The 26238-nt window shown below is 41.1% G+C and overlaps 2 protein-coding genes across 10 annotated transcripts in view; both read left to right on the top strand.

Annotated features, from left to right (window-relative positions):
- wnt5b (wingless-type MMTV integration site family, member 5b) overlaps positions 1-18037 on the top strand; it is a 91861-nt gene extending 73824 nt beyond the window's left edge. For 4 of the 8 annotated variants that reach the window (XM_063500663.1, XM_063500668.1, XM_063500664.1 and 1 more), the window contains 6 exons: positions 3154-3302; positions 4205-4292; positions 4580-4739; positions 8059-8351; positions 12889-13047; positions 13133-15530. In XM_063500663.1, coding sequence (XP_063356733.1) covers positions 3154-3302; positions 4205-4292; positions 4580-4739; positions 8059-8351; positions 12889-13047; positions 13133-13432 — 1149 coding nt within the window. In that variant the 3' untranslated portion in view covers positions 13433-15530. Of the gene's footprint in view, positions 1-3153; positions 3303-4204; positions 4293-4579; positions 4740-8058; positions 8352-12888; positions 13048-13132; positions 15531-15559 lie in introns of those variants that run through there. The other 4 variants (XM_063500666.1, XM_063500667.1, XM_063500665.1 and 1 more) reach the window with 2 other exon arrangements.
- A 3296-nt stretch (positions 18038-21333) lies between these two features.
- Positions 21334-26238, top strand: part of LOC134647172 (adiponectin receptor protein 2) — a 28120-nt gene continuing 23215 nt past the window's right edge. For both annotated transcript variants that reach the window (XM_063501396.1, XM_063501395.1), the window contains exon 1: positions 21334-21447. The gene's annotated coding sequence lies outside the window, so the exon portion shown is untranslated. The remainder of the gene's footprint in view (positions 21448-26238) is intronic.

The following is a 26238-nucleotide window of genomic DNA, read 5'->3' as shown; positions in this document are numbered from 1 at the left end:
CCACCCCACCCTTCGTCATTTTTACCCTTTCCTTTGACTGTGTCGAGCGCTACGGATAAACTGCGCCTCCTTGTGTTTCTACACGAGCATCACAAGTTGGCAGTAAACCAGTCTCAGCTGACACACATCATGCTTGCGCCGCTCCTGTTGTTCTGAAGCTGTAGGTCATGTCCCAGAATAGGTGGTTGACCTGTTTTTCTCTTTAGCGCCGAAATCAATCTGATTATTTTTAATTACGCGGATTCTCAGGAGGAGAGTCCTCTTTATATTTGTAGAGATTTCTCCAAAATGCAGATTCAGCTTTCTTTGGGAAAGGGGTTAGAAAAAAACAGTGTGCGGAAGACTTGAAGTGACTGAAAGTGACTTCTTTCTTATTTGATTTGACTTTTAAAATTAAAGTTAAAGGTTAAAGGTAACCTTTACTGACAAATGCTGTGCAGCAAGGCATCAGTAGATGGAGCTGCAGTGTCATTCAAACTGCGTGCTGTGTCCCAGCCTCTCATTATGTTCACTTACAGTACCAGTATATATACATAATGGCGTGTATGGCACTGAGAATGAGATTAAATAAATTTGCTTATTTTACATCAATAAAATAGCAACACCCTGCAGCACATGCTGTCTCCTTGTAGTCATAAACCGATAGAGTGGAAATGTATGCTTGAAGTATTCAGTTCACTTTAATCCTAATAGCTTTACTGGCATGACTACATGAGTACTACCAGAGCGCTGTATGAAGGCATGGATGTAGACTGACTGAAAAAGAAAATCTGAACGCGTATATTTGGGTCACTGTGTGAGGAGGAGCAGATCTGTGTATCCCAGATGAAGACACAGTTGTCATAGAGACCTCGGAGTGAAATGTCACTGGCGAAAGCCAAAATAAAGAAGTTTTCATCTACAACTTCATGCAGTTTTGGTTTTGTTGGGCTCGAAGAGTCCGTTTATTCCGCTGTCAGACTTTGACCCGCTCACATAAAACACTGCAGAATGTCAGTCACATGTGACTGCCACTTAGATCACTTAAAAACAAAATGTGTGTATGCGTGTGCGTGTTGGGGAAGTTTATTGCAGGTCTATTATTATGCAGAGACGAGAGACACGCCACTCTCTGTTAGTGCGCTCCACTTTGACACCGACAGAAACTCCACGTTTAGACAACGGGGAAATACACATCTTCACTTGAAACATTGGAGAACTCACTGTGACCTCTCTCGGTGAGAATATTTGTAATTAAAGTGAAATTAATTGTTTAAAAAGAGAAATTCGATATTTTTGATCCTCATAGGTTTTTACGCACTCGGGATACACCTGAAGTTGTTAATTAGATTTTTATTATTATTTTACGCAATTAACGTATATATAGGCAGCAAAGGGTGTTCACCATCGTTTTGTGTGTTAAATTATGCTACTATAAAGTTTCGTTACGTATAGCCACTATAACCTGTGGGCAGTGTGTCGTAATATTCTCGTATCCCGTCGTTGTTTCTGAACTTGGTGACCCTTGTGGTGATTTTAAAAGTGGTCACTGCTCTAACGAAGCCCAGTATATACCTGCTTGCCTGATTGATTAATGCTCTGAGTAGTTTCTCTGGATTTCAGGAACTCCCAGTCCAGTCTTTTCCTTTTTTTCCCCTCCGGTTGTGGACGCGCTCTTTTGAGAGGCATTGAACCACATTAAACAGAGCCTATTCCTCCGCAGGTTCACCGCCCACCGACCCATCGTAGTTTGCTTTTGATCGGGTTATGAATTGAGGAGAACTCGCTTCAACACGCCTTCTCTTTACTTCTAGACTTTTCATTACTCCTTAACGCGCGCGCGTGCGTGTGTGTCCAGCTACAAATGTGAAATATGTGTGTGTGTAAGACGTGGTAGCATTGCCTTTTATATTTGCTGACCAAAAGAGAGAGGATTAGGCGATTTTGAAGCACTCACCTTTTATTCAAACAAATGATTCACTTCAGCTAGTCAAAGGAATCTGACCCACGTGAACTTTTTTTGTAGGGTTGATTGAGGTTTTTCCAAAACGTTCGACCCCCATCACGTCTTTGAACTTTGTTCGCGTAGTGCGCGTAAACGCCCCAGAGTAATCCCTCGATTAAAATATATTTTATATATACAGTTTAAACATTGAAACACTGTCCTGATTACATTTCACCCAGACATAAACGTAAATAAATAAACACTTTTCATTTTTAATTTAACTTAGTAAAATGTCCCAACTTGATGGACCGTTTATTAAACGCTGATCAGAGAGGGGGGAAGGGATTAGAAAAGGTATTAGCTGTGTTATTCCGGAGGTGATGCTTAAAAATGGTCACCAGAGAGAATAACTGTCTATATAAAAAGTTTTAACTTTGCTCATGTCAAATCCCAGTGAACAACAAGCTCATAGTCGTCACAGGTGTTAGAAGTGGTTTGGCGTTGAAAGTTCACAGTGTTAAATAGTCATCTGATTTGCTTGCACACAATCACCGGTGCATAATGTATGGAGGACTGAGGAGGGGAGGGCAGAAGAGGGTTCTGAAGTGAAGTGGGGGTGAGAGAAGGAGGAGGAGTGTATACGAGAGTGTGTGTGCGTGAGAAAGAGATAGTGGTGGTAGTAGTAGAGTGGCCGTAAGGGGACAGGAAGGGCAAGGAACAGTCGCTTTGCTGCTCAATTAGTCTTTTAATATCCTTGCTAATCTTTTCTTGAGGCAAAAACGGGATCGCACTTTTTACTTTTGTACTTTTATTTTATTTATTTTATCATAAGGCCCTGGATTTCTCCAGAGAGAATTCATATCGCTCTGTGCGTAAAATCCAAACTCATGCCAAACTATTTTACGCACGACTTAGATCTGGGATTTCAGCGAATAAACTGGATTATTTGACCTTTAGGAAAACGTTAATGTGATTTCAGATTACCCAACGACAGTAAGGTCACCTGAAAATTACAATCTCCGTCTTTTTATTGGATTTTTAAAAATTGCTTTTTGTAAATATAGTTGATCAAACTAGAGACGAGAGGATACAACAGGCAGAAAAGAAACAAGTGGTCGGTAGGAGCAGACTTCGTCGTACTCAAACCCGCCGCTTTGCCTCCCGTCAGGCCTCTAAACCGTCAAAGACTGAGCAGGACGACTCCTCATTCACTGCTCATGTCTCCTCAGCAGAGCACTTTCCCGGCGTTGAAGCGGCGGACCATGGACAACAAGCCTGTCCGGACAAAACGAACCGGTGCCGTCCGACATCTGCTGTTGGCTGCCGCCTTCCTTGTCTGCAGCTCGCAACTGCTGATGGTGGACGCGAACTCGTGGTGGTGAGTAAATGATTGCGCACTGGTTTGCACTGGTTTCTGAAAGTTATGGTTAGTAGTGTAACGGCGACTAAAACGTGGGTGGGTGAATTATGACCCTCCCCAAATTTTGTGCCGCCAAGAGAGCAAATAAGAAAAACATTAGATTCGCACAATAGACCAATTTTTGTTTACTTCTGTAATGCTGAAGCATAATGAATGGAAATTCTTTGAGCCATGGCTTCACTTTGTGCTGCCTCTTGCATCTGTGCTTGTGTGTGTGTTTTGGGGGTTAGTTTTGCGTGGTGCGCTAGTGGTGGGACACTAACAGTGAATGGAACAAATGTGAAGGCTCTGTCACAATATTTACTCTGGCTGAGCCCCAAATGGCATTGCATGGCGGGCTGCTGCTGTGCCTACAGGATCGCAAATTAGCCACACTTGTTCTTGACTTACAAAAACTTACTGCGGTGGCCCAGTTCAGGGTGGCTCTGTGGAATGATACTGCTAGAGGTCAGAATGAAATTACAGGACCAGATGTCCATCTTAGAAGGCTAGCCGTTAAAACAGCGTGAGATACTCTGTAGTTTGTACTCATGTTCAAGACTAAAAGGGAAACTTTCATAGCCCAGGTGATCTGAACAGATTATCACATGATTTTTCTGTGTTAGCCGGTCAGATTTGAAAGGAAAGGAAAGGAAGTGGCTGCAGAGATGTTCACCAGAAGACTCTTATCTATATTTTATTGGCCACTTGTACCAATAAACCCAGCATGTGTCTGAATTTTTGCCCTCTGCTGTGCTGACCTCTACTCACAAAGGAGTCACAGATTCCATAAACTCAGTTTGAGGTATTTCTGTTTAAATTTCAACATCTACAGTTTTTTAAAGGGTAAATTCTAAGTTGAAATGACCTCTGTCTCTCAGGTCACTTGGTCTGACCCCGATGCAGCGGCCAGAGATGTACATTATTGGAGCTCAGCCTCTCTGCAGTCAGCTGTCTGGTCTCTCCCAGGTAAGTTAGTATCTGTGTGCTTTGGAAACGATTCTCCTCTAAGTCATCAAGGCTTTTATTTTGTTAGAATAAAAGCATATCTCAGTTTTGCACCTCTGATTCTTCTGCATGATTTTTTTTTTTTTTTTAAGAATAAGCCCTGATCTTCTTGTCACTTCCTTTTCTGTACCCTTTTGCAACCTAACTGGGGAGATGGTCGAATAAAAGGGCAATTTCCCTGCAGGTACCACTGAAATATAAAACTGTTAACCAGCTAATGTCTGCTAATCCTATCTCTGCTGCTGCAGGGTCAGAGGAAGCTGTGCCAGCTGTACCAAGACCACATGACCTATATTGGAGATGGAGCCAAGACAGGCATCAAGGAATGTCAGTACCAGTTCAGACAGAGGAGGTGGAACTGCAGCACAGTGGACAACACTTCAGTGTTTGGGCGGGTCATGCAGATTGGTGAGTTTACTGTAACTGAGGAAGAAAAAAATGCGATTAAAAGGGCATTACACAATGGTCATATTGTTACTTTAAAAGCTGTCAGACAATATGAGACTAACAGCAAATTACAATCTTGTGTTTTCAATTCTTTTTCTGGGATTTTATCTTTTCAAAATCTATCACCAACTATTCTATAAATGCTTACATGTGCTTGTTTTGTATGTCAGCTCTGTTTCTGTTGCTTCTTAAACACAAGATATTTCAAACTGAGCTCCTACCATCCTAGAAAATTCAGATTACATGTGTGTGGGTTTTATGGCCCTCAGTCAAAGCAGACAGATAAAGAAATGTCAGCGGCACCACAGCTAATGTGTGATGGCCTGTTTCAAAACACCATATAAGCAACAGATAACAGAGGCTCAGCATCCAGCCAAAGGCTCGCTTTCAACTACAGCTCTTACTTCATTGTGGCAGCAAATGTCTCCTCTCTCTTGTAGTTTTAGTCTGGTGATTTTTTTTTTAAGATTATCAGTTTTAAAAAGAAGATTTATTCCACTTTTTGGTCACATTCTATAAAATAGGTAGCTACAGGTTTTGATTACATTTTTTTTTAGCCTGTAATTGTATCCAATAAAATATGGCATATATAGATATGAGTTATGTGGTAAAAAGACGGGTAACTTGAGGTGAAATAGAACAGAAGAAGTGGAAAGATTGTTTTTTGTTAGTGCAGTGGCATTAAGATTAGCATAAAAGACATATCACATAAATAGTGTTAAGCCAGATGCTACATATAACATATAAATACACATAAAACACACATATATAAGGACAGTGTAAAAATATTTTTAGAGATATTAAGATGTCCCATATTTTTCATTATAAAAAGTGGTGTCATTAGAATATAATATGTGTGTAAAATAAATGTCCTTCAAAATGTTCCTATTTCCGCATTTTAGGCATGATAATGCCAAGCGCATGCTGTTCTATTTAAAGAAATCGATCATTAACGATCCCAAGAAATTATAAAATAAAGAGAAACAGAACTCAAATTCAGACTGAAAAACCTCATTAAAAATCCAACATATGACAACATCTGAAATATTCATTTCGACCCAACTATTACCGTGAAAAAAGCCGGTATACTTTACGCAGGCGCACTAAAACGAAAAATTTAGTCCTTCGATTAAAAAGACGGGAAAAAGAAGCAGTCACAAAGGAAGACTTCAGTAGGCATAAAACAGGAAAGGCAGGTACGCTTTATGCATATCTCCAGTATTTTAATAAACAGATACCCGGAGCGCAGATTTTCGGATCGATAACTTGCGCGTCTAATTCCCAGCAGGCGATGTGGGAATCGCCTCATCAACAAGTATGTGCCAAATCCGCTGCGGGCTCTCTCGCTCTGCCTCCATGCCTGTCTTTCTGTTGACAGTCTAGCTCCAGGTTTATATGGAGGTGTTAGTCGGTCCATTGTCCTGCGGCTCTTCTTTTGAAATGCACTGATGAGCTGACACCGAGCCGGCAGATCCGGACCTGCTATTTGAAGTCTAGGCTCCGCAGTCTCATAAAACCACTCGCTCTCTATCTCCCTGTCTTGTCTGGCTTTCTTTATCCTGCTGCATAACATGAACGGATATTTGCATGCATACCTTCCTGTCTTGACTGGCTGCTGTTGATTCGGGGCCACAGAAATTGTCTAATATAGAGACCATTGTGCGCTATTTAAATAATAAAAGTGCAAAAAAACCAAAAAAAAAACAAAAAAAAACAAGGAAAGTGAAAGTTTTGCGTTCTGTATATTAGAGTAGGGCATAAACACTAATAAATGGTTTGTATGTGTATAAGAATAATGTGAAGTAGGGTAATATTTAAAAAAGCTGCAATGTTGTAGCTGTAGAGACCATGACAGTAAGGTGATGGTGAGAAAGACAAAAAGCACATTTTGTTTAAATCTTTATTTAAATTGAATTTGAAGGTAAGCGCTGTGTAAGGTTACTCTTTAAAAAGCACTGTTGTAGCGGCTTTATGCTGGAAGCAAGGACAGAGGGTGTAGAGATCACTCAGTAAGGTCGTGCATATGGTATATTTTAAATACAGATATTTTGCCCTTTTCAAACACTCATATTGAAGCTAATCATCTCAGTGAATGCTGCCTCTACCAGAAAAAGCACTTCAAAGCTCCTTGTTATTCTCATGTAAATCATGGTGTTTCAGAGCACTTAGTCTCCACCTGTCAGGCCGTTGTCCTTGTCCTTGTCACTTCTTTGTGCGCTGAAGTGTGTATTAATGCAGAGAATAGGACAAGCAGGCTGTCTTGTGTATTCCACGTTGGTGTTAGTGAATGGAAATCATTAATATGGACCAGTCTGTGAAATGTATTGCACCCAGGCCACTTCAAAGCATGACCAAGACTGTAAAAACACAGTTGTTTATTAGAAGCTAGTCGCATTTAAGCAAACTCCTTCAAAGTGCATTACTCTGGCTGGAAATTATGTAAATTGTTGTGAGATGACCATCTACAGTAAATGCACAGTGTGACAAACATTCCCAGAAGTTTCTTCCATGGATTTTTGCCCAGCTCCTTTCTTCTTATTCCTACACGTTATCTCCTTTAAGGGTCAGTTCACCCAAATTACACAAACAGATTATCTCTGGAGCCATCGAGTCATGCAGACAGTTCGGTTTTATTTGCTTTTAGGATATCCATCACTCAGATTTCTGCTTTTAGCCCCATACAATGGTGAGGATACAGCAGTACAATTCTTCTGAAAGTTCTTTATTTGTTTATTTTTTCAACTAATCTCTCTTCTTAAAAGTAAAAAACTGTGGGAAGGAATGTTTCAGATGTATTTCCTTTTGGCTCTGAGCTCCACAAACTCAGTTCTTATTGCATGAGTGCTGCAATGATGATTTGTAATCTGGTAGAAGTAACTCTTTAACGTTATGGTTGAGTAGCCAGGACTTGGACAGGTATACCCAGAGGCTGACCACATGAGGAAAACTGATATGCTGGAGAAACCGATATGTTTACATCATTAAATGCTGCACGTGCATGATCTGGCATTTAAAGTTGTTGAGTTAACCAGGTATGAGATCAGGGCCTCAAATCACTTCTATTGTCTATTGTTAGTTCAAGTGGGGTGTGGGGCTGTTAGCTGTGTGTGCGTATGTGTGTGTATGTGTGCGTATGTGTGTGTGTGTGTGTATGAGAGAGAGAGAGAAGGGGTTATTTAGCTGTCCAGCTACCTGTGTTTCCTGTTAGTGACGTGACAGCAAAACTGCAGCTTTACTGTTTTCAGAATTGAAGTGCTTAACTCCTGTTTTCCTCCATCAGGCTCCAGGGAAACAGCCTTCACCTACGCCATCAGCGCAGCCGGTGTGGTCAATGCCGTCAGCCGTGCGTGCCGCGAAGGCGAGCTCTCCACCTGCGGCTGTAGCCGCGCTGCTCGCCCCAGAGACCTGCCGCGTGACTGGCTGTGGGGTGGCTGCGGTGATAATGTGCATTACGGCTACAGGTTTGCTCGGGAGTTCGTCGACGCCAGGGAGAGGGAGAAGAATTACCCCCGAGGGTCACCCGAGCATGCCCGGATGCTGATGAACTTGCATAATAATGAAGCAGGGAGACAGGTATGGGATAACGAAAAAAAAGCTTTATCTCTCAACAAAACCATCGCTGTGTTAACTTTCCTAAGGTTACTGTTGTCTTCTTCATATGTTTCCCTGTCAGGAATGTGTGTAAGCTGAGTGGGCCTCTGATTGCCTGACCGGGCAGTATTTATATGCCTGTGTGTGTGGGTTATTTATTGGGAGGGTCCAAATGGTATACTGGTAACGCCCTTGGAGTCTGGCGGGGCTGACAGGTCAAAGCACATTCCACCGGTGTAACACACAGGCACATACACAGACATACAAAAATCCAACACTGAGAGGGGCTTTAAAGGAAATTTTTACAAGACATTAAAAACAAGAGAGACAGACTCAAAGCTGGGGTGGTATGATGGTCATTAAGCTTCCTTTCCACTCTAGTTACTGAACAATGGCAATGATGGTGATTCAACAAATGGTCTAGTAACTGAAGTTGTCTGGAAGGTTCTCAGGTAGGGAGAGGATTTAAAAAAGAAGCCTTGAAAGAAACCTCTTGCCTTTCTCTCTCTCTCTCACACACACGCACACACGCGCACACACCTTTCTCGTAAACTCTCCATTTGCCCATTCTGGTGTTCCCTGGAACAGGAGAACACGTTTATCTTCACTTAGAGAAGCTTTGTTTAAGCTGTTTACAAGACAGAGACGCTGCCTGTGCATGTGTGTGTGTGTGTGTGTGCTCACCTCAGCTTCATTTGATTTGTGTATGAGACAGTGAGCCTAGTTTTGTGCGTGTGTGCGTCAGAGGTCAAAGGTGAGGGTCTGGAGAGGTTGTGTTTCTGCTGAGAGTCCCTTTGGGGCTCTACGAGAGTATATGAGGGAAAGATCTACTGCTGCAGCAACCTTTCACACGCACAGTTCAGTGACAAACGCATGCTTTTTTGAATGACTTTTCCTCCTGTCTCCCGTTTGATCCTTTGCTTTCATTGTTGTCTGTCCATCGAAACGGAAGAGAGGCAAAGGGAGAGATGAAAAGGAGGAGAGCCACAGACAGGAAGACAGTTTCTCTCCTTCTCTCTATCCCCCCGGCCCCACCCTGCTTTCTGTCTTTCTATCGTGGACACGCTGGTTTGTCCTAAGCAGGATTTGTCTTGCTTGGTTGAACAAGGCAAACCACAGGGCTTTTGTGGAGGTGACAGCGGTGTCCGTGTGTGTGTGTGTGTGTGTGTGTGTGTGTGTGTGTGTGTGTGTGTGTGTGTGTGTGTGTGTGTGTTTGCAGCCTCATTTGATTTGTGTGAGCGGTGGACAACGTGGTCGTCCGTGTGCACAAACGTCTGGAGACAGAGACACAGGGTGAGGGATGGACCTCCGTCACACTTCTGCGACTCTCAAAGACTTTCGCACACTTACGCACACACAGACACACACAAATACACACGCAGAGAGCTACTAACTTCCACTGTCTCCACATAAATCAAATGAGGCAGCGCTTGTTACACAGACCCAAAAAACAGCCAGACATACATTCCCGGCCTTTTTTGAGACGCCTCTGCTCTGAACACACAAGATCATTTTCAATCAATATGTCAGCCCCCGAGCTCTTTTGTTAATAAGGGGGGGGGGGGGATATCATGTGGCACTTTAGGTGCTTATCTGTCTTTACTTTTTTGGAGGTGAAATGTCATCACTGTCTGTAGTATAGTGCCTTACTGTTCCAAAGATATCAGATCTTACTTTATTGCAAAGAAATGTGCGAGAAAATCGCACCCAGCACATCCCAAGTGTTTCCTAAAAACTCAGTTTATTTAATTCAGCATAAGTATGGTAATCCAGAAGCTTCAATTAAGTGCTGGCACAAGCAGATAGAGTATGCATGGGCCAGTTTCACCCAGTGTAGAAACACATTTACTGGTGCTTTGCAGCTTGGTGGACACATGTAGCTGAAAGTTCATTTTTTGCTTTTTCTTTCAGTGTTAGAGCAATCTTTGAAGGAATCTAAATCTGCCCATTACAGAGCATCAAAAGCATCTGAAGAAGCAAACAAATTTCAGTCCTCCTTCACATGATTAGATTAAAATATAGGCAACAATGTAGCCAAATATAGCAACATTATCCTTCACAGAGCAAAAAAGAGGATGAGGCAGGGAGACGTGTTGCCATTTTCATTCCTCATTCACTGCTTACGCTGTCACAAAGGGTGGGCTGTGTTCTCTGTTTCTCACTCTGCGTTCACACACACACACACACACACACACACACACACACACACACACACACACACACACACACACACACAGCTCCTAAACCCCTAACCCTGTCTGAGTAAAAACCTATTGTGCCAGACACAGAGACTGTGTCTCCACCACGGATCACTGAGCGTGTGTGTGTGTGTGTGTGTGTGTGTGTGTGTGTGTGTGTGTGTGTGTGTGTGTGTGTGTGTGTGTGTGTGTGTGTGTGTGTTCATCAGGTCCAGTGTCACTGTGCCCAGCAGGCATGACCTACCAAATAGCTCAGTGTGATGCTGGACACACACATGCATGGTTTGGTTTGAGCAACATGAGGCTATTGGCAGGTAGTAGTATGTAATGAAAAGCTCTATTCATACAAACAATGATGTTCAGAGTAATGAAGGAAATGAAACAAAGTCACAAAATTAAGCACTGGCTGTGGAGAAATGTTAATTGGGAAGATTAGTGCAGAAAAACATAGTAATGGCCTCCCCATCCTTGTTACGTGAAATGTTACTGTCGCTGTAAACATGTCATAAACCACACAGTCGGGGGTCTTAGTGAAAACAAAGGCTCGTAAAAATGGCAAGGAGTCATAAAACATGAGAATTTCCTCCTTTAAACCTATATCTGAAAGTTTTTCTTAATTCTCAGAGTCCCAAGTTGCACCATTCTTCTGAAGCTACAACACATTTCTGAAAGGTTGTATTATATGGCCTTTCTATTTCTTCTGTTCTTTCAGTTTAAGTTAAACTTAAGAACCTATCAAAGAGAGAATCACCAAAAATCATTTTACCCTTCCACAAAATGACACTGTCCCCTGTTCCCCGTCTGACGGGGGAGGGGGTCACTGAGGTCGGTTCATGGGATTGGAGGGTGCCGAGTGCTATGCCTGCTGGGTAGTAAAGTAGAAGAGAGGGAACAGGGGTGGAAGGTGGGGGTCGCAGGGGAGGTTGTTTGGGACGCCGGGGTTAACAGAGGTGAGAAGGTAATTGAGATCAGGCAGTGTGAGGAGACAGAGTGATGGGTTTCATTTGTCTGAGGGTGAATCGGGGGAAATCGGGAGTCAGAAGAACTCGATTCGGCAAGAATTGCATGGAGATGCGCTGGAGTTTGTTTAAGTGGTTGTAGGTGCTTGCACAATACCAAGAACAATTTGTACTTGTTTGTGTGTCTATGCTTGGGGTGTGGGTGTGGGTTGTTTGGTTTGTTTATATTGCGGTTTAATTGACCTGGTAAAGCTGCAGGGGTGAAGGGCTCCCCCTAAAGCCCACTGCTGTGAGGACAATAAATCTTAGATTTCCTGTTCCTGTTTTTCTAACAAGGCCAAACGCTGTAAAGTGGGAGCTGTTTTATCTTAAGGAAGAAAAAAAAAGCTTGTTCATGTTGATGTGTTTAAATCAATAATTGTCATGTTCCAATTATTTTCAAGGGATAGTTTTTTCTATGGGAACTATGTGGGAAAGACTACTTACAATAGAGGAACATTTCCTCCAGTTAGCGGGCCTTTTATTCCAAGTCAGCTGTTTGTTTTACTTTGGTGGGGTCATGTTGACAGCAGCGTCGAAGAACAGCACATATGGAGAAAAAATCATTTTCTTTGCTTTCCATTTTCCCTCCTGTTTGTCTGAATCACTCTGCGTTCATTGTATAGCCCACCTAACAGAGGTTTCTTAAATAAACAGATAATTTTGCCCCCACAAAGCCAATTTTGGAGAAAATGTTGCAGTGTGTGTGTGTGTGTGTGTGCAGCAACGTTTGCACGACTCATCTCTTCTTTATATTTTGGGTTTTTTTTAATTGGCCGTTCCAGCAGTGTAGCAGCTCCATGCTGCTTTTTTATGTTCCCCTCTCACTATGTGCTCGCTGTAATGATGAGAGCTGAGCAGTTACAAATCTTTACCACTAGATGGCAGCAGCTTAGCAGCAAATCGATTGTAAATCTGCACCACAGAGCTGGAGCTAAAGCTGCTGACCTGGAGGTGAGACTGAAGCATCACAATGACAGGTATTAGGAGGAAAGAGAAACATGGGTTATTTTTGCTTCAGCTTGTGCATAGTAATCCCTCCCACTGCACTTATCTTAGTGTATTTTACTGTATATAGTAATCTTTAGTAGTATAGTATGTAGACTATTTTTCTTTTTTTACTAATATCTCTTTATTCACTTTTTCTTCCTGTCCTTTGTGAATTTCCCCCATGTGGGATTAAATAAAGTCTACATCTATGTCTGTAGTGAAAATTTATTGTGTAAAAACTAAGGTGGAGTTTGGGGGGCGGGGGGGGGGGGGTTATCTCTGTATACATTTTGATTATTTAACATTTATGTCTTTTTTCTATTACTCCAACAGGCGGTTTACAACCTGGCTAATGTGGCCTGTAAGTGTCATGGAGTTTCGGGTTCCTGCAGTTTGAAGACCTGTTGGCTTCAGCTGGCCGACTTCAGACGTGTTGGAGAGTTCCTGAAAGAGAAATACGACAGCGCAGCAGCCATGCGGGTCGGACGCAAGGTACTAAATCCATTCATGTCTCTGTCTCCTCCCTCAGGAACCATTTTAAGTGTTGCCTCTGCTAATTCTGTCCTTGATCCACCAGGGAAAGCTGGAGCTTCTAGACAAGCGCTTCAACCCACCCACCACTCAGGACATGGTCTACATCGACCCCAGCCCGGATTATTGCCTCCGCAATGAGACGACAGGATCGCTGGGCACCCAGGGCCGACTCTGCAACAAAACCTCAGAGGGCATGGACGGCTGCGAGCTGATGTGCTGCGGCAGAGGTTACGACCAGTTTAAGACCTACAAGCACGAGCGCTGCCACTGCAAGTTCCACTGGTGCTGCTACGTCAAGTGCAAACGCTGCACGACGCTCGTGGACCAGTTTGTGTGTAAATAGCGCACTTCAGGATTTGGAGGAGGCGGCGGTGACGACTAAGGGCGCCAGAGGTGACGGGACGGTGATGTTTCGAGAGTTTTGTTCAGGATTAGACGCACAAAAATCAGATTTCTGACAAATGTCCTCATCTCCCACCATTTCACATCAAGCCAAGCAAAAAGCAAAAAAAATAAAAATAAAAAATAAAAACTGCATAGCACCTGTGCAGCATATTTTTTGGAAGTAAATAACACATCAATGGATGGAAAGGTAGGGCAAAAGACACCTCGGATTTTATTTCCCCCCACATCGCTTTCTGCTGTCGTCTTTGGAGTCCTGATCACAATCATAAAGGAAACAAGCAAAGCTGATGGACAATGAATGATACTGAGGATGAACAACTGGATCTGTGAGAGGAGATGTGACTGGTGTGAGATGAAAAAATAAATATATAATTAAATAATAAATAAATACACAACTCTTGATTGCTATTTAAAGAGACTCAAATAAACCCAGGACACAGTTTGGACCCCACCCTTCAGAGAAATCTATTGATGCTTTGGGAAAAGTGATCACTTGTGTCACCATGTATGTTGTCTGACCTTTTAACCCTGCAAGAGAGATTCTGAGATTTAAGAGAATGGTTAACATGCACAGCAGAAATCCAGAAAAGTTCCGATTGGTGGTGTAAATAAGGTAGGAAATTAATCAAAAAGATAAATAAATGAAAAGTAGGAATACACAAATGCGCGCACAAGCTGCATCTGTTTCTGTTTCACAACACAGTGAGGTTCAGGGGAAAAAAACTCTTCAAAAGACTAAATGCACCACCTGTTTTGTACAAGTAGCAGCAGAGGGTGTAGCTGCTGCTGTTCCTTGTATCATCAAAGCAGTAATCCTGCACCCGTGACCTGACAAGTGTGACTATGCAGGTTAATGAGGCTTGGTGGTTGAAGCCATCTTGACACCACGGCTGTTTAAACAAGCAGCTCACACCGGCCGTCCGGCTCCGTGACCTTCACGTGACAGCAAAGTGAGCGAAACCTCCATTAGTGAGATTAATGTGCTGTACCTGCCTTAATGAAGCCACACTGAGAGACACGTTCGCTGTGAGTGGACATCTTCATCTCGCGTTGTAGCGCAACTCGATAAGAGCAGCAAACAGCTCCCGTGGTGTCGACTTAGCAGTCCTGTCGTAGCGTGATTTTTAGCCCGTTTCTATTGGCTCAGTTGTGATACAGATGTTAGATGCAGTTGGCACGAAGAGGACAGAGTAAGCAGGCGAGGACGGAGCGCGCCGTGGAAACTCATGAGCGTGCAAAAACAGAGGACTGCAGGTTTATTACTTTTAACAAAAAGAACAAATAGTAGATGAGAAAAGAAAGTATATTTTATTATTGTTTTTGATTCTCCTGTTTTCTATGTTTTTATACATGAGCATTACTGTGTATTCTTTTGATAAACTACTCTTTGAAAAAATGAGGTTTTCTGTGTTTTAAGTCTGCTGCAGTTCTTCCGGGAAAGTTTTTATCCGGGCCAACATTTTTCCCTGTCTTCCCCACCAACGTAATAAGCACAGACACGTCTTTGTCATCGGGGTGGCTGTTTTGGAAAATTGTGCCTCAGATGCTCGGAAGTAAACAAACTGTCATTGACAAAGAAAACAAAAACGAAATTCTGACTGTCATAAACATGTAAAAGTGATCAAATATGAGTGGGTTTTTGTTGAAACCTCAGATTCTTTCAGTGTGATCAATTTTATGATCTTTTTAAAGTGAAATTGCTGGAAAACGTCTAAAATGGGCAGTTTTTCTGTTTTCAATTGCTGATGTGTACACCTTCAGTTTCTCAGGTACAGGCAGAACTTTATTAGGGACACCAAGACATTTAATCTGGACTTAATCTGCACATTTACATTTAAATGAACCTTAAATTACTCTGTCTCGATCATATCAGTGTTACAGTAGCCTAAAGACATGAATGTTCTCACGTCCGTTGTCTTTATGTGAATGTATTGGTTTTTTCCAACATAAAAAAAGTAAAATATGTTGTATATTCATAAATGACCTTAAGGATCTGATTCATTAGTAGCTTTTGCTTATTAATTCTTTTCTTTTTCTTTTCTTAATTTTCTCATGCCTCCTTGAGACCTTTGATCCCATCAGATGGCCAAACAGCTTGTCCAGTCCTGGACTCTTCTTCTGCTCTTTTATATCTAAATCATCGAGGCTGGATTCTCCCACAGCTTCTTTATGGAACCAGCAGAATGGCTTCATCATGTATCTGCAACTGTAAAATATCCCAGCAGAATTTGCTCAAAGCTGAATGTCAAGTGCACAGTCACGGTTAAGCAAGTCTGTATGGTGACCTTACTAACAATCCCATTACTTTTAGCTGCTCACGAGTAATTGGATTAGACTACTGACCAGAGCACCATGACCGACCTACAGCGCTGTCCCTGTGTAATCCTCCTCACCTACCTTTGTAGGCAATCTGCACTTGCTGGTTAGGTAGTATGATAATTTCAGTGTGCACGTGTTGGTTGTGTATCTACAAATGCATACCTATCAGCCACAATATTAAAAAAAGCTCCATGGCAGAATTGGCCTTCTTCAGCCAGACAAAACTACAAAACGAGGCAGCACCAAAGCTCTGCAGATCCTAATCACATAAAAAAAATCATTGGTGTGTAATTAAACAAGGCAAATCCTTGGGGGACCCACAGGAAGCAGCAGGTCTGCTCTCAGTATCTCAGTACTGGACACAAGGGGACATCCCAGGTCACTGCTGTTTCGGTGGCATGTTGGCCCTCTACCGTTTTAGGCAGGTGGTTTTAATGTTGTGGCCCATCGGCATATGTGTGCATTTAATGGAGATTAGAAGAGTGAAAGTGTAACCTGATGGTCGGTCTAATCCTTTTTACCTGACAGCCATCTGCTGTTGTGATGCCGCTAAGTTGAAATCTCTGAAACAAACAACCAACAGCGAGTAATTCTTCCTTTCTTTGATGAGGCCTTCTCATCCCGTGAGAATATTGCTGGTTATGTTTACAAAAATAGTTCAGAAGAGTATGGATGCCAAACTGTCTGACTTAAAGATGTTTTGTTGACCAGAAAATGTTTGCAAACTGGTCAGGAACACCATTAATGAGACCCGGCTCCAGGAAGACCTCTTGGCGTCTGACTGCCAGCTTGTTAGTTGTTTAGCCTAACCAGTTTAACAGCATCTTTTCTTCCTTATGCACTTGGACTACATTGCTGTGACAATGACTCACACAATTTATCATAACAACATAACATTTGTCTCCTTTCTCGGAGGTGTTTTGACATTGAGCAATGAGCTCATTTCCTGTACAACCTGTCCTCCCCACATGTTGGAGAAGGAGTTGGAAGCTCTGGTTGCTTGTCCCATGTCCAGCGATAAGCAACCTAAGAGGCTGAAATCCTCCATTATGGGAGAAAAACTAGCAGCAAATAGCTGTGAACTACAACAAATCTGATGCGTTTAAATATGCAGAACATGTTGTTCTTTGTACAAACCACAGTGAGTCATGGCGATAAAGTGTTATAATGTCATTGGTATTCAACTGCATTTTATTTTAGTTACTGTATTTAGCATCAAGACAAAGCTGCTTTTCATCATTTTACTGAGGCTGTACATTATGCCAGAAGCAAACTACACATGGGGATGTCACACGTGGTGTTTATAGATTATCCAGCAGCTGTTGTGGTTAAAGAGATCTATATGCAAACTCTCTGATCTGGATTAGCTGAACTGAACGAGAGACACAACCCCACTTTTTCAGACACACACACATGCGCACAGTAATTCAAAAGCCTGTTTCTGAATCGGCTGCTCTGTTTGTGTCTTTTTCGGAGCTCAAAGACCAAGTTAACCACAGATGCTCAGACACTTATCCATAAGCTCATTCAACCATATGCTTTCTGCGAGATTTGGCCGCAGCAGAACGGATCACTGAGTCCCAATGAACCAGAATATCTAATCTTCTGTAGATGTGGAAAAACCATGTATGGTCAGTTCCCACATCAATACAGCAACAACTTCTTTCGTCCTTATTGACGTTTATCGCACGGTTTGTAATTACACAAAATGCTTATTCAGGTTAAAAAAACACTGCACAATGAGGACAGATGTAAGAAACCAACATGTTTATTAATGAAGAGTGACGCCAAACATAAAGCAACCAGGCATCATGAGAATATATTAACATCAAGTTAAGCCAGTCTTGTTAGTTATTCAGGGCCTTTTCAAGTGTTATGCCAAAACAGACTCAGTATTCAGATCTAGCAACCTACACCTAAGGAACAAAACAATTAGCAATGCACAGTCTTCTTGTCTGGCTTGGCAACTTTGCTTAACTGAAAGCTACGTTAGTTAGTAATTAAAACTTGCCCTGGCCCGTGAAGGAGAGAATGAGAGGTGCAGTAACCTTAACAGGTGTGGTGGGTGTTACACAGTTAACATCAGGTGTTTTATTCTTCTGTAAACCCTGCGAGGACACGTGACCATATTGGGGGGGGTTGTGACTGCTTCTGTTTTTCCATAGAGGTGATCTTGCATTGTTTATAGTGGGTGTTCAAGGAAGCTTGCTAAAATAAAACTTTCTATTGCTTTATTTGAACCTGTGGAGATGAGTTTATTCTTAATTACAGATAAACATTTCTATCACTAACAGTCACCCAATTTGCAATTTTAATATGCTGTTCTCTTGAAGATAATTTTTAACCATTTTAACCGTAGTTGGCAGTGTGATCCAAAAGAAAATGACTCTGAGTGACACTTGCCTTAGCAAAGAAGAAAACACAGGTGTGAATCTGGTTTAGGTGTGTACAGGTGTGTTGTGTCATGTTGTGGATACCTGGATCCCAGCAACAGCTGAAGAAATGCTGTAACGCACGCCTATTAAATTCTGCACTGATAGCTAATGGAAAGTTACTTATAATGTGACGTAAACAATGACTTATTTGAGAGGAATCAAGTCAGTTTCTCCCTGGCATTTCTTAATTTTCTACTTTTACATGATCAGGTTTACTGTGCACAGATTAGACTTGTAAATGCTCAAATATTCATGAAACATTTAATCAAAATTTAATCAATCTTCCTGACTTCAATAAAGCAGGCAAGTCTTCTGTGTTCACAAACTCCAAAATAACACAGAGCAACAAAAAAAGCTTTAAATGCTGGATTAGCAACGAGAACCTGGTGCAACAGTAATCAAGGTTATGCAAACATATTACGGTATCCTGCATGACCACACGGCTGTGAGTTCATTGGAGAGCTGTGGAGCTGGAAAGGTGTTTTATAAGCAAATGTTTAGATCATTTCCTAATCAAGCATTTGGAAGAAAAAAGTCAGTTCCCAAGCTTTATTTTTGCACGTAAACATTTAAAGTGCGACGCTGAAAACTAATTCCATTGTGTAGTTTGTCTGCTGTATTTCCCAGCAGAGAAACTGAGCACACTTTGTCATGTGCTTTTAAAAAGAGAAAAATTATCAGTTTTGGTATCAGTACACAAGGTTAAAATCACATTATGTACTCATGTGCTCTAAGTCCTTGGCATTTGAAGAAACATCAGTTACACAAAGTAAACAAGAAAACTTTGTGAGAAGATATGAAATCTGTGATGGTCGCTGAGATAAACTGATTTGCTTAAAAACATTTTTTATCATCAGCAAAAGTTCTAAAACCTCGGTAAAGATATATAAAATTATAATTTACAAGTTATATGAGATCCTGTCAATATTACCAACTTCTTTGTTTTGCAAATGAATCCAATTCTTTTCTCAAATTCTTTTTATTTAACTGTACTTATTTTTGTAACACGCAGCATCCTTGTTTTATGTGTCTCTTTGTAATCTATATAGAGTCCAGTCAATCCAATGCACTAATTCAAAGAAAATAAAACTTTAGTGATAAGATATCCCAATTGCAACAGAAGCACACAGATATTATCAGGTCAAAGTTCTGAGGTAACGTCATGCATTGCCTGCCACAGAGATTATCTGTATCAGCACAGCAGTGAATATAAGATTTTAGTGTTTTCAGAGTCAAGTCACTCCTTCCAAATAATATTTCTTAAAAATAAGAAAATATCTGTTGTTAAACACGTGGTTTCAGCAGAACCTCTGAGCCTGGTTCTGCTTTAGGTTTTTTCCTGTTAAATGCTAGCTTTGTGAAGTGCTTGCTCTCAGGAGGTTGTTGGATTGTTGTAGGGTCTTTACCTAATCGTAAAAAGCGCCTTGAGGTGACTGCTGTTGTGATTCATCGCAATTTAAATAAACCTGAATTAAACTGAATTGAAATGGTACTGTGAACTTGCTTAAGCAGTTCAATGACACTGTGAACCACCCCGTGTTGGCCCACACTCAGCTACCAGAGCCTTGCATAATCCATTTCCACAGAATCAGCCACAATTGCAGCACATCCAGAGGGCAGAGAGCGTTGAGAGCAGTTAGTCGAGCAGTCGTCTAATTCTCATCAGCACGTCAGTGAACATTGCTAACAATCATGTTATAATAGCTGTAGAAAGAAAATACCTTGATTAATACCATAGTGATGGGCATATTGACAGATGAGGTCAGACATGAGTCTCCGTGGACTATGATGGCTAGGATGACACTGTGATCTATAGTAAGAGGAGGGAGCAGGTGGAAGATAGCCCGAGGATGTATAGGTATGCACTGGAGAGAAGATAAATGAAATACAATAGAAGCAAGACAGAATACATGTGTGTGAATGAGAAGGAGACAGGTGTAACAGTAAAGATGCAAGACAGGTGAGTTTAAATACCAGACAGTGCACAATAGAGGTGAAGAAGTGAATACAGGCAGGGTGAAGCAGGTGGAGACAAGTGTCAGGAGGGATTTGTGACAGAAGGATAGCAGCAAGAGTTAAATGTTTGTCAGATGGTAGTGAGACCTGCTATGATATATGTTTTAGAGACAATGGCACTAACAAAAAGACAAGAGATGGAACTGAAAATGTTAAGATTTTCATCGTGCGTGACCAGGAAGGACAAGGTTAGAAAAGAGTATACCAGAGGAACAGCTTGGGTTGAGCATTTTGGAGGCATAGTTAGAGGGGCATGGCTTAGATGGTTTGGAGATGTGCAGAGGAGGATAGTGGATATACTGGACAAAGGATGTTGAATATGAAGCTTACAGGCAAAAAAAGAAAGAAAAAGAGCACAGAGAAGATTCATGGATGCTGGAGATGCAGAGAGTTGGTGTAACAGAAGAGACAACCAATAACTGAACAGTGTATTGGTATATCAACATAATAATTTGCCTGTAGTTAGCAACTGTGATCAGTAATGCACTGTTTAAGTCCTATAATCTGCAAAAGCAAACCAGAGAAACTCGCATGTAAACATGTTTTTGTTTTAGATCAGAGACTGACACTTTCATAAAATAAACAAAATGTCTCAAAAATACTTGATAGCTTAATCAATATTTTAATTAATGATTAGTTGCAGACCAAATACACGAATACTGGATTGTTTAGCTAATGTGGTTTGGCAGGTGATTGCTCAAATTCCACATGGCAGCTGCTTGCCAAACAAGTTTTGGCAAAGATAAACTGCTGGTTTAGGGCATTGAAGGACACTGTAGTGCACAGATACCTAGATCACATTATATAAAACTAACTATAACATATATTCGTCTCAAGTGCGGAATATGGTTATAATGTGATTTAATTCTTGATCATTTACGATTATAAACTCGGCCTATGAATAAAAACTACAAAAACGCTTCTTCGTTTATGGAATGTACCTTTCTGTTCCTGATAGTCTCTGATTGGTGAGTTTTCATAAAGTGCGATGTGATTGGCTCATGCGAGCTCATGCGAGCGGCGTCACTCAGTGAATGCCTGCCTCCCGTCGTTTCTGGGTCCAGTCTGGTCCAGAGACTGTGAGGAGCTGCTTATAGTGGAGAGAGCAGAGTACACACCACAACTCTCTGTCAGCTGTAGTATCTATAGCTAGACCACGGACAGACCAGGTCATCCGGAGCAGGTGAATACTACAATTCTCATTTGTTTATGTTAATTCTTATTGTTGTTGTTCTGTCTTGTTTAGAGCTGTTTTATTTCATCTCGGACTTTCCTGGCGTAACGTTAGCGCCACCCTGAATGTAACCTGCCAGCTAGCAGCTTTGCTATTCAGCTAATTCTGGGCTGTCAAAACAACGGCATAGTCTGCTAGCCAGCTAGAAAGCACAGCTTTGCTTTCTTTTTCCAAGTCATTTTTATTCTTGTGAAGGGCATATTTGGCATATTTGGAGGTAGATGGGTAGCTCTGGGAGGCTGTCAAAAGAAAAAGAAGCTTTCTTAAAGAGTTATCTGGGTTCTTTCGGAGGTGTCAGCTCTTGTTAGCGGACTAGCCAGCCCGCTAGCTCGGTGTAAACAAACCATCATCGCTGCCTGTCGCTGAGCAGCAGTCTGCTTCTTATTACAGCTCGTGTCAAACGTAAGAAATATTTTTTTCGTCAACGTAATGTTATACAAATACAAACGCCCCTTGGTGTATGTCTTGTAGTAAAAGTAAACGAATTGTCGCTGTCAACAAAAACGTAGTGCAGCTAGAGTTTTAGGTTTCTTTGTCTTGCTTGCTCCCCAGTGTTGTGTTGACTCCGGGTACTGTGAGTTTACTCTGAGTGGCTCTTCAGTGTATTTGAAGCTTGTCATCTAAAATAAAAGAAGCGGGAAGCTGCTGTTTAGGCTGATTCATTTAATCACTTGACAGTCTTTTGTAGAGTCAATTTTGTTCATCTTAAATGCATACTGTGCTTTCCACCTTCTTCCTTTGTTAGTCATTGATGACTTGTTAAATCTGATAAACTGCCCGGAAATGCCGTTATATATTTTTTTCTGATTCTTTAGCTCAAAACATTCACGTTATTTCATAAACAAGTTGTGTTCCTATTTTTTAAAAAGGTGTAAGCTGAGCTCCTAATATCAATCCTAAAAGAGGTGACTTTGTGTAAGTCAGTGTGACCTGTAACTTTTTTTTTTTTTCAGAAAGCTATAGTCATTTCTTTCATGTGCGAGGAATAGTTGATTCATCTTATCTGCTAACATTCATTAAAAAAATACTTAACTTTATGGAAATATGATTGTTACATTATGACACTCATCACCAGGAGACAACACTGAAGGCCGGTTCAAAATGGTCACTGTACTTCCTCAGCTAAATTTACTACAAGTTATTGTAGTAACAACCAAGCCTGTGTTAATTATTGGGTTAATATTAGTTAAGAGCATTTGCACCAATCAGAGATGAGGAGAATGCTGATTTTGGAGCACATTGGCCCATGATGTCTTATGTATACCTCACTTAAAACTTGCAAAACAAAACTGAGCATACCAGTACCCCGTGTTAAAGTTTGTTGCCCACTCAATCCATCAGCCCTGGTGCTGACCCTGATTAGCAAACTGTAAGTCAGGAGATCTCAATCTCAATAAAACCTGTGGCAGATCTTGGACTTTGCATCTTGTACAACACACTCTATAGAAGAATATCTTCTGGACATCCCTTTAGAAGTTGTCTAGAAACTTGTAGAAACAGCACAAAGACACTTTATTTTTTTTCGCTGAACACCCTATGAAGGCACTTAGTTGTGTTCTTTCACCAATTTCTCACCCTTATGTATGTACACTTTGGATTGTTATGCTACCTAATATTTCCTTTTAGCTGAATATTATATGAATGCCCATCCCATTTCAGTATTTTAACAGTTCGGTTTGCCACAAAACATGAAGTCATCTCATACATTTTTTATTGGCTGGGGTAGCTTATAACACATTTGTCCTGAATCCAAACTTTATATGCACAGAAACACTTCCAGCTCTGCCCTAAATTGAGATTAGCTTATGGATATTTCATGGAGCATCTTTTTTTTTTTATTTGATATTTTATGCATTTCTTTATGTTTGAATTTCTTTTATTCTTGGCTTTCCAGTAGGGCCCCGCCCTTACTTTGCTCTGTCATGATTTCCAAGTTCAAGTTTAGCTTTTGTTGACCTTAACAGCACCAGAAAGAACCTTAAAACTGTTGCCTGTAAACAGAATTACATACACCCACACTACCTACTTCAATTCTCAAGTCTCAAGTACTTGTATGTGTCTTCTATTCGAAAATCCACACAAGGATGCAAAGCAGATGCATGCATTGGGTTTTACATAAAGTCCATGCCCTGTAGAAAAGTCAAGTTGTGCATAGAGCAGGGTTCTCACAGGACCACGCCATAAGTTTATCACATTAATTTATCTGAGATATGTTTTTTATATCATTAAGATTCATCTTTGCAGGAAATTTGTAGTAATTTCCTGTTGGAGGATATTGATTTGCTGTTATAGAAAAACTGAATCTGTTGCGTAGGTTATGTGTGTACCACCCCAGCTAGACATGGTTATTGAGCAATACGTCATATTTCTCCAGGAAGTTCAACTCTCTAGAGAGCTTAATGTATAATGAAGTCAGCCTTTGACAGCGTGCCAGGCAGGAGAACAGCTAAACATAGCTTCTAAGAATAGTAGAGATCTGTCATTGCTAAGTTGATTGATCATAACACAGAGTAGCTGCTCTCTCTTTCTGTTATATTTCCCTTCTCTTTAGTCCTTCTTTTCTTTTTCATGCACAACAGGGGTGTGTGTGTGTGTTTGTCTCTGTTTGTGTTGTTGTGTGCCAAACAAAACATAAAAACACAGGCCTTTGTTTAAAATGGTTTGTTCAAATGCTGTTGCCTAAATAGGCCTGGAGAGACACACAATACTCCCAGCTTGTACTCTAAACAGTGTAAACTATGTTAAAATGTGTCTGCATGTGTGTGAGTTTGTACTTTGAATACTAGTAGATGAGTCACTAGATTTGCAGTAAAACTAATTTCAGTCGTAAAGTTCAATTGTGTATAACCAAAACAATTGATTAGTAGATCAACAGAAAGTAAATTAGCAAAGAATCAGTTGAATAATCAGCAGTGCTAAAAGTGTACTCCTTCTAGTCTCTCATATCTGTATTTGTGATATTTTCTGTGAGTCACAAAACCCCCCAAAAACAAGTCTTTCTGACATTTCATTGGATAACATGGCAAGTGGTCTGAAAGAAATCAGCAGTGGTAATTTTAACTATTTAACTATTCTTTTTAAAGCCTTTAGTTATCTTCATGCACATGCCTTGTGTAAAGAACACGTGTTGCAGAATCTAAAAAAGATTTTTAATTACAAAAAAAAACATAACCTGAGCTAATCAGTCAACTTTATTGCTTGACTCCCCATTAAAATATCTTACTGTAATCCTTAGTAAACAAAAAGTAAACTTGTGTTTTATCCAGTCTGCTCCACATGACACAGAATAACGAGTTTGTGTTTAGTGGCTTTAGCTTCCCTCTTTCATTTTCGGGTCTCCTTTCTGTTCATTTGACCTACTTTTAGATTACCACCTAGTGTTTGAAAACCACTTCATTTGGTTGTGCTGTTTCTCCAGCAGAGCCAGCAGCACAGTGACCTTGATGTGGTCACATGGTTGATGGGTTATGGGCTTTTTTCTTTGGTTCCAGTTAGAGACTAAAAGCTTCATCTTCTGATATTTTTCCTCCACTAGTAATTTGCTCAGGATGTGGTCTCAGTATTGTTTACTTCGGGCCTTGAGATGTTTATGTAATTTCAAGGACAGTTTGTTAAGTGATTTTTCTGTATCATGTTCGATATTTTAGCCTTCATCACCAGTCTGCGACTCAGAAAGTAACAGGCAGAACCATGTGGCCGTTTCATGTTATGTTCTCCATCTGGAGCACGTGCTCCAAACCCTTTCAGCGTATTGAATTACTTCCACACAAATCACAGGTGATGAGCTCTTCAGCTATAGAGAAGATTTCCCCTTTAGACTGCATCATTTGAAGGATCTTAAGAGTATTACAATAAAACCAGCATGGCGTCTGGTGCCTGGACCCAGTTGTGGCCCACCAGTTTATAGCACAACTTGCCTGTGTTTACCGGTCTGACCACAGGGTTCTCCTTTGGTAATCAGGTCAATGCATTATTGGTTAGTGAAAATGTTTTGGTACGTGCTGTCCTCAGTAAATGTCATTTTATAATATCTTTAATATATAATATCTTTTGGGGGGAGGTCACTATTTGAGCAAAAACTGTGGCACAGCATATTCACCTACAACCATGTCTGTCAAGCCTGGGGGGTAACTGTACTGTGTGTGTGCTGCAAAGCTGAGAACAAAAGTGTGTGTGTGTGTGTGTGTGTGTGTAGATTACATCACACTGGTTGCCTTTGTTTAGCTTTCCATCATAAGACTCCAGCATCAGAAAGTCACTGTTTCATCAGGACTTGTCAGGTCACCAGTGGAGAGACGCTCAGCAACTGTTTTAGAACAAAAGTTCTAAAACTGGGATTGTGTTTGATGTAGAAAAACATGCTAAACTGGCTGTCAAGTAGTCTGACGTGTGCTAATTTACTCCAGAAGCTGACCCCACCCGTGTGAAGCTGCAAGTAGGTAAAAGCAAACACTTATTCACTCTATCCAATCTCTTAACTTTAGGTGTGTGGATAAAGAGTGTCGGAGGGTGTGTATAGGTTGGTTAAATTTAAAGGATCTCTCAGAGGAGCCATATAGTCCCCGAGAACAGTAAAGGCAGCCATGTGGTCTCTAAACATCAGGTTTAAATCACTACGAGGCAGCTACACATACAAAGAGTGGCTTGTTCGATGCGTGTAGGAACATGCACATGTTATAAAGCACAATTAGGTAAATGCAGTTTTGAGGACAGCGTAAAACTGCGTTGGACCTTACCTAA

This window comes from Pelmatolapia mariae, linkage group LG17, assembly GCF_036321145.2.
Source record: "Pelmatolapia mariae isolate MD_Pm_ZW linkage group LG17, Pm_UMD_F_2, whole genome shotgun sequence".
Lineage (NCBI taxonomy): Eukaryota > Metazoa > Chordata > Actinopteri > Cichliformes > Cichlidae > Pelmatolapia > Pelmatolapia mariae.
Note: the sequence above shows the minus strand (reverse complement) of the source record. Positions and strands in the feature narration are given on the sequence as shown.